Below are 8908 nucleotides of genomic sequence, written 5' to 3' on the forward strand. Positions count from 1 at the left end.
GCGTGCCCGGGCTGCCGGCCACAGCCCGCGTGCACACAGACGGGCCCGGCTCGCGCCTGGTGAGGGCGGGACCGGGAGCCGGCCCGCACAGTTTGAAACAGGACTAAGTCAGAAAGGTAGCATTTTACAACCACTTAACAGGGTTGCAAATGATCATATTGATTACAAGGCCTGACGTTACATGGTCTACATGTGCTGCAATGGTGTTTCCCAGATGGTTGAAAACAATACTCATTTCAAAACATGAGTATTAAATTTAAAAATGAGCAGGTTGCATTTTCTTAACTTTATAAACAGTGTTATAAAAAAGGGCAAAGTTGTCAGTGCCTAAGATGAGGTTGAAAAAAAGAGTTGATCTTGAAAACATTTGAGCGCCTGAAACTTTCCCTGACATTAGCAAGTGGTTAGTGCTCAGCTCATTTGAAAGTGTAAGCCACTTATTTTGGGCTGAGATTTTCCAACAAGCTTTAAGGTTCAGAAAGTGAAAGTATTTAGATACCATTTTCTTCCTCTTCCAAAGCCAAACTTTTAAGCCTTCTACCACCTTCTGGATTCCCTAGTTGAAGTGCTGAGACTTGATATACAATGCATGCAGAAATGTATGCACTGAAGAACAGGATTTATAGACACCAGAAAGCTAAGCAGGGAGCCACCAAAGGTAACCAGTAGGAAATGCCAAGTAGATGTGTTAGGGTAGCTTGTCACACTTATGCTTAAGGTTCCACCTGCCTGAGTGGTGAATTATAGTATTTTTTAACTTTTCTTTTATATTCAGCCTTATTTAACCGTTGCTTACATTTATGTATAACCTCATTATTCTTTGAACTTTTCATTTTACTTGTGCATGTATTATCAGCTGACCATGAGCTGTTCTCATAGGCAGCTCATAACCTTGAGCTTGCTCATCTGTTCTATCCTTTTTTATCACTGTGAGAAGTTTTTTCTAACATAACATAGTAATAGCCTTGTTACCTGCTCAAAATAACTGAACTTGGCACTAACCGGCTGAATGCTCAGGTTAAGACACCAGCAAAGGACCAAATTAGGAGGTGTGCTTGTAATGGGTCAGAACAAAGGAATATGCTGACAGGATAAAATATGGACAGTACGCTAACTGCAGGAAAACCAATCAACGATATCCAGAAGCAGAGAGTCATCAGAGGCGTGAAGTTGAAGAAAAACATAAAAGGAAACAGCAAGAAAGGTGTGCGCCATCATAAATCCAGCCTTCAACACCTGTCTGGATTTTGCCATAAAGACTTTCCACTGTCACATCCTCTGCTTTCAGGAACTGATTGCCCACCTTTTCTATTGTGCAAAGTTAGCACCTGGAAATTGGGTGAGATCATTGAACTAAATGGTTTTTTTCTCCGTATATAGACACTGCTGAGATAATATTTGTTGTATAGATAAAGCGGTTTTGTTTTCATATTTCACTCCCACTTAAGGGTTAATTGTGCTTTAATGATCCCTTAGCGCTGTCTGGTGGACAGTGGACCTAAAACTTGTGTCTATAAGGTGCTATCTACTAACAGATGGGCCTAAAGCTTATGTCTATAAGGTAAATGGCCAAACTTCAGGATATAAGGAAGATTTCTATTCACAACTATGAAATTTTCCTAGAGCTCTACACTAGGGTTCTTGTGAAGGTCCTCAGAGGCAGAAAGAATCATACCAGAACACAGCATGGTGGTTAGAAAATTCTAGGTTCAAATCCCTACTTCAAATCAAAAGGATAAGAGATGTGAGTTGGAGTCTCCTCCTCTGCCAAACTTTCTCTCTACTGCTGCCACACAGGCTCTCTGCATAAGGCAAACAGGTGTTGCTGCCACTGCTGTAGCAGTACCAGTTGCCTTACCTGTGCAGAGAGCCTAGGCAGGCAAGACTTCCCAGGTACTGAATGAGCTTGCTAATGCCTCTGCTCAGTGGCATTTAGATGCTGGATGCCTAATACCTAAGTTCTTTTGTGGACTTATTCTTACATGTTCACATGTGGATTCAAGAATCTGATTTAGGATAGTCACTTTAGAAAAGAAATGCACATGACTCAAATTTTTATGTGCACAAGTACAAACTGTAAAACTCTAAAGGCTTTAAGATATCAGTTTATTCAGTAATGGCATAAGACAAACATTTTGAAAATGAATTCTTGGTTGGTCCAAAGCAAACTTACATATGCACCAAAATGTGTAGTTTAAAAATTCCTGTTAAGTCTTTTGAAATACTGAAACACCAAAAACTAGATGAGGAAATCCATGGTTCACAGCTCTGATCATCTCTCAAACACCAGTGAAACTTGGCTCTTGGGCAAGGAGACGATACAAAGTCGTGAGTAATTTTATTTTCCCCCTCCATCAGCACAAGATGCCTGCGTTCCATTTTCAGTATTACAACCTAGAGATTAACAGTCTTTTAAATATTTGCATAATATTGGTCTCTGTTCTGAAAATCCTTGTGAGCATATTTTGCGTCTTTTTTATTGTGTGGTATTCTTCCAAATGGTTCCTGATCATTGAAACAGGTGTCAAAAACTTCATCCACGGCTTTTTCTGCTGTTTCTTTGCTGACTTTCCTAACAGCCAAAATGGAACGAACAGCTCTGTCTCGTACACAGGTCTGAGAAAAATGGAATAATAATAATAAAAAGCCCTTATAATTGTAATGCAAGAACAAATTACAAAATAACAAACAACAAGTTACAGGTAACAATTTACAAAAGTATTGTGGCTAGGTCTAACTTTTTTTTTTTTTGGTTCTGCTATGCATCCATCAATTCGTAAATCAAAGATTTTAAAATAAAGTATATGATCATAATTTTGAATACAGGAAACCTTGAACAGAGACACCAGGGAAAGCTGGGAAATATGAAGAACTGGTGAAATGACAATGTAGGAGAGAGAGTGAGTTGAGCGCACACTAGAAAAGACAGAGAACAGGAGGACTGGGCCTCAGGGTGTGGTAGGTCAATATAAATTTATACAAAGGCTCAAAATGATTGCTAGTCATCTACACATTTCAGTGGTAACGTTTTGGCTGGGCATTCACTGAGAGTTGATCTGTGGTGTAGCAGCCTATTGGATCGTTACTGATCTTTAATATAAATTAGTACTATTTACAATGCAGTTTCTTTACCTGATGATGCCCTTTTAATCCAAATTTAAATCTGGCTATTTCATTCATTAGTGAGCAATCTCCACTGAGGTTAGCAGCTCGAATCTAGTACAGAAACACAAAAGCAAAGAAAATAAATGGAAAACTCAGTGTTACAAATTTAAGTGTAGCATACCGAAGTAGTTTCCAACACTTTTCTGTTGAAGTCCTCTATCATGATGGATAGTGAAGAATGCGTAGGTGGATTCTGTTTCCATATACCAGTGGGTCTCAACCTTTTTAGCCTCAATGCACGACCCCACACTCTTTAGATTCAAGGAACCCTTTGGAAAATGCCGCTTTTAGTTTTCACTCATTTCTTGAAAATTGTTTCAAAGAACTCAGAAACGTCACTACAGGTTTTTTTAACAATATGAACTGCTACTTGGAATCACTGAGTTAATCTTGTGAATCATGCCTGAACATTTAACAATGCTAGTATTGTGCAGCACCTCTGAAAGAATCTCAAGACAGCTCAGAGTGCTGTGGCATCCAGGCTGAGAATCACTCTTATGCCAATACTGATGAATAGCTGGTGTCATCTTTTTCCTGACTTCACTCTCCATCTTTTTTTTTGCCTCCATTTTTCCTCTCCTTTTTTGTTCTATTTTTGCCCATCTTGTTTTGTAGTTCCCCATATTCTTGCCCCCTCAGCAAAAGACTTTACATGGAAGAAGGGGCAACCTTTTGTAGGTGTGAGGTGGAATGACCCACTACAGGTCAGTAGCGGGTGGGCAATTGTTCCCACAGCAGCACAAGGAGACTGCCCGCAGCCAAAGTCCCCTCCACTCCTGCCACTAAAGCCACACATCTGCAGGCCGGATCCAATGTTCTGTGGGCTGCATCTGACCAGTGGGCTGTAGGTTGCCAACCCCTGCTTTACATTGTTCAGGAAGATATATCTGCTTGTGGTTCCAAAGAGCCAAGTTACACATTTCTGCACGTAAAATGAAAGAATACTGAAGAGCATTTGGGACCTACAGTTGAACCTGAAAACTTGGCAAAATGTTTCTATTGTCATCTGCATGAGGGCTGATGAAAGAGCAGAGAAAGCAAATAGGTATTCAAAGAACCACCTGCTGTATTACCCAAAGAAACAAGAACACATCTGCTGTAGAGAAAAATACACTTGAATTGATCTCTCTGTCTCTTCTCACAGTTCTTTTTCCCTTGCCCTTCACTTTTCCTTTTTCCTTATACCCAATTTTTAAGCTTTCTGGCTTGAGCATAAGTCCTCGATTGAGAGACAGCAAAGAAATTAGATTATTTGAAACCACATGCAGAAAAAATGGTTTTCTCCTAAAAGAAAATGAATATATATAGCTGTGAATAAAGGAAAACATTTGTTGAACTAAAAAGGGAGCCCCATGATGACACATAATAATTAAAAAGTACAAGTTACTATAGACTAAACCAAAGGAAAGTAAACGCAGACAGGATTAAAATGAATACAGAATAGAGTTTAAATGGTTGTATGCTTGGTTACATATCAGGACGGATACAAATCAACGATTTTTTAAAAATAAAACAAATTGGATTTTTTTATTTAAATCAGACTTTTTTTATTTAATCGTATTTTTTTGTTCAAAAGCTTTAAAAAAAATAAACTTATGTAAAGATAGTTTTAATTTAAGATCTGTTAAAGCTCAAAGATATCATCATGGAATAGGAATTATAACTTCTAATTATAAGCTATTTGAGACAATATATTTATGTAACCTTTTTCAGAAGTTTTATAAATAGGTCACAACAGGCCATGGACTATAGTAGGAGCCCAATCTTATGCGGTTTCCAGAAGCTCCTCTATAGATTAGTAAAGATTAAAGAAAACCACTCTACCCAATGGGACGCAGTGCTCACTCTACTCTAGAAGATCCTATTAAGCATCTTTGTGCTCCTTAGTTTCAGTTCTCAAACTGTGGATTTGTATCTCCATAGATCAGACAGACAAGGTTCTTTGGATAAATGATTATTTTAATCATTTACTCAAATAGTTGGAAAATTTGTTCTTTACAAGCTTTCAGGCACAAACACCCTTCTTCAGGCAAAGGGAGAGTTTGTTGTCTCCAGACATAACATCTTTGTTAACAGCAGTATAGAGATGTCAGATGACAGATCTGTTTACCCATCCATTAGCCCTATTGTCTCTCTACAAGTTTGTGTACACACAGTCAAGCCCTTACCTTTCTCTAAAAGTGTGAAGTTTCAAAAAGTCAAATGAATAAAGGACATCAAATAACAACAATGCACTTTTTGTAGAAAACAGTGATTAAATTGAGGCTTCCTGACCAGTGATTTAAATCATGATTTAAATAGATTTGATTTAAATTGAACCCACCCTGTTACACACAAATCATTTTCTGTTAGTATGTTAATTTTAATGGTTATTAAACCATTAAACCAATGGTTCAAGGTTTACTCCTATATACCATGTTCTTTTACTTACCTCTGAACAGGCTAGATGTTTCACATTGCTTAACCAATTAACATGGGCACGACAGTGATCAAAAGCATGAATCAGTTCATGTGTAACCACTCGGTTCATAAGAGACTGACGGTGAATACTGTTCTGACACAAAACAATCTGTAGAGTAAACATAGGAAATAAGTTAAAGGACTTGTCACTGAAAAATGTAGGTATTTGGTGTCCTAGCTAAATAGTCCTATTAGATTTCCACTTCTTCTAATCTCTCAAAGATCCAGAATAAGTCACCTCTCTTATCAAGAACCTTGAGGATGTTCAAAATCTTTGTTCAGCAGTTGCCATTCCAGTCTGTTCCATGCTAGTACCTCTATAGTTCACATGACTATATGTACTATAAATGTTACACTGTCCAGATTTTAAAATGACCTTTCTTTGTGGACTTAAGATCATCAATATCTGCTTTTGATTATAATGGTATTTTCTTTTTAATTTTTCTTTTTTAATTAATAGTAAAGTCCTAAGACTTTCAAATGCTTTGACACAGGACTTTCCAACTGGCAGCCCATGGGCCACATGTCACCTGTAAGAGGTTAATTTGTGGCCCTTTTGCTTCCATCTGGCTGATACCCCCCTCAGGGACACACAGTAGAATGGAACAGCCTGTCATGCAGGGAAAGCTTGTGGCCTAGGTGGCATGCTGCAGTGGGGGAGCCCAGAGCTGAGGTTGAGGCTGAAGCATGGGCAGCAAGGTGGGGGCGGAACACCCATGTCATGTGCAGGCCAGGGGGCCCATGGCTTGCATTTGCGTGGCCCTTGGTTGCTTCAAAGTTGGACAGTCCCACTTAGACACAAAATTCAGTGCCCACCTGTGAGGTAGCAGCATCAAAGCCTCCAACGGCAAGCCCATCACAGGTCTCACATGCAAAGTGCCGATCTTTGAAAGCAATGCTGGAAGGCCAAAAAGCAAGAAGTGAGATTTAAAGAAGGACTAAGAAATCCCTATAAGTCCGTATATGAGATAGCATTGGTTAGAGGTTAACTTACCAGCCAGACTGCTTCATAGCATCAAGAAGCAGCTTAGCGTACGGACCTAGAAAAACAATGATGCAATCAATTTCTCTAGATAAGAATTTTATACGGAAAGCAAAAGTTGTCTGCGACTTATTTCATGGAAGGAAATCAAAAGCGAGCTCTATATACTACATACATAACATGTTAGAAAAGTAAGGCCATTTTACATCTTTTGTATCATCTGTATCATCTTGCATCTGTAATCATGCAGTTTGATATAACATAGTATTCACAGCCATTCACTGCTCAATCTAAGGTTGAGGTCAGCAACCTACAAGCCAGATCTGGTCCATGGAGCCTTTTGGTCCAATTTGTGGATGTGGGGTTTCAGTATTTGGCAGCAGGAACTGTCCCTATGCCACCACAGGGATAAGCAGTAGTAGTGGCTGGGTCCTAGCATCTCCCTTCCTGCCTCTGACCTGAGCTGGGTCATTGTGGCTCACAGCCCATGTTGCTGACCACTGACTTAAGACATGTTTGAGGATAAATGTTTGAGTAGAGGCCAAAAACTACTTTCAAATTTTGTACAGAACTTAGTGTAGCTGGTGCACAATAGCTGGGGTCTGCTTAACTCATGATAAGAGACAGAAATTTTCATGGCTTGGTCTTGGCATGAAGAACTTATTTCATGGGCGTATCCTGGCAGCCCAGCCCCTTGCCACTGATTGGCAGAGGCGCCCAGGGGGTAAGCAAGGAACACAGCAGCCACCATCTTGACTGCTGTCTGCCCTTCATGCAGCCCTGCCCCTCGGCGCCAATCAGAGGAGAGGCCCGGGGAGGGGAAGGGAGTGGTGGCCATCTTTTCTGCTGTACTTCACTCAGCCCTGCCACCTGGTGCCTTTCCCTCCACTTGGCTGTAAGTCTGGACTGCAGCAGCAGGGAGGACCACTAACCACTGGGGAGCCAGCATAATGTTTTGTTGCTGACTTTGTGGACAGTCCCAGATTTCATGGTTTCTGTGAAATCTGTGAAACTGCAATTTAAGTAGACCCCTAATAATAACAGAAAGGTCAGTGTATGCCTTATTGTCTGGAGAGGGGAGAATAGAGCTGTCGAAAGAACAAGGAAGGGGAGGGGGAATATGTATGAGCCATTTTTGTAAAGAGATTTTCTTTCCTGCTTTAACCAGGATGCAAGCACTCACTGAGCAGATACATCTGAATAAAGCAGCCTTGAGATTTACTATTCAGCTTCCTGAGCATGGCATTTTAGAAATGATTACTTTAATGGAAATGTCCACTTGTCACAGGCCACTTCCTGGGTCTCCAAACACAAATGGCAGGTGTAAGCAAGAGACGCTGCTGCTATCGCTGTGTTACTGAGTCCTGTGTTTCAGTCAGTAAAGGTGCCCCTGCTGGACTGGGACGGGCCTCCCACAGCTGCCTGCCTCTCTGCAGCCTTTGGGGGCTTCACAGCCAAGTGGCAAAGGAAGGAAATGACTCCTTGCATGCCACAAAGTCGGTTCTGGCCTATGAAAATTCATGCCTTGCTCAAGGTTTCACAGGAGCGGGCAGGGTGGGGCTTGGGTCCAGTACTGCCAGGTGTATGATAATTATCAAAATAAAGGCTGTGGCTGGGGAGTGCTCAGCCTTGAGGCTGCACTGTCTTTTTTAATGTTCAAAAAACAAGGTGGCGATGGGAATTTAAGTCTTCAGAATAACAGGCAGGGTTGGGGTGGAGGGCAGGGCCTAGCTACTTGCTGGTCAAATTTCAGATGCCCAATCTAGCTCCGCCTTGCCCATCTTGCTTTATATGATCATTTCAACCCCTGTCTACTGTACAATCAATAATAGTAAAAGTGCTCAAAACATACAGTACTTTTTGAGGCAGCTAATTGATGCAGCATATGCAAAACCCAGTTCATTTTCAGGGTGTCTTAACAGCCTTCTGGCTTTGCTATCAGCACTCATGACTGCTTGCCTCAACCTAAAGAAATGCTTCAGCTTTGATGGGCCAGTCCCCACTCTCTCACTGAGTGTTACAGTGAGCAATACAAAGTAAATAAGACACATTTGCATACTTATTCGCATATCTTTTTTCAGTGCACAGTAATTTTTCAGTAAATACGGTCATTTCGAGCTTCCAATACTATAACTTCTTATTTAAAACCTGTCAACACTGCTCGGGTCTGAGGTGCGCTTGTACTTCCAACCCGCCTGCTGCCACCATGCTTCACCCAGGATGTGTGGGGGGTTTGCCCGCCCCTGGGGGCACCCGGGAGAAGCAACAGCCGGCTCCAGTAGCTGCAGGGCTGTTGCTAGC

The 8908-nt window shown here is 41.0% G+C and overlaps 1 protein-coding gene across 2 annotated transcripts; it reads right to left on the reverse strand.

Annotated features, from left to right (window-relative positions):
- Positions 1-2092: 2092 nt before the first annotated feature.
- Positions 2093-8899, reverse strand: ATP23 (ATP23 metallopeptidase and ATP synthase assembly factor homolog). Of its 2 annotated transcripts, XM_014517870.2 has the most exons (5): positions 6620-8898; positions 6442-6523; positions 5597-5734; positions 3133-3216; positions 2093-2616 (listed from the first exon to the last, which is right to left on the reverse strand). In XM_014517870.2, exons 1-5 carry the CDS (start codon positions 6634-6636, stop codon positions 2413-2415), a joined length of 525 nt encoding a protein of 174 aa, XP_014373356.1. In that variant the 5' UTR covers positions 6637-8898; the 3' UTR covers positions 2093-2412. The 2 variants fall into 2 exon arrangements, with proteins under 2 accessions (XP_014373356.1, XP_025054566.1); XM_025198781.1 differs by lacking the exon at positions 6442-6523 and having other exon boundaries at positions 6620-8899.
- Between the last annotated feature and the right edge of the window lie 9 nt (positions 8900-8908).

This window comes from Alligator sinensis, unplaced genomic scaffold (genome assembly GCF_000455745.1).
Source record: "Alligator sinensis unplaced genomic scaffold, ASM45574v1 scaffold375_1, whole genome shotgun sequence".
Taxonomy (NCBI): Eukaryota; Metazoa; Chordata; order Crocodylia; family Alligatoridae; genus Alligator; species Alligator sinensis.

Coding starts and splice junctions, on each gene's coding strand:
- ATP23 (XM_014517870.2), bottom strand. Junction 3,217..5,596: donor AACATCTAGCCTGTTCAGAG/GTAAGTAAAAGA, acceptor TTTCTGTACTAG/ATTCGAGCTGCTAACCTCAG. Junction 2,617..3,132: donor GATTAAAAGGGCATCATCAG/GTAAAGAAACTG, acceptor CATTTTTCTCAG/ACCTGTGTACGAGACAGAGC.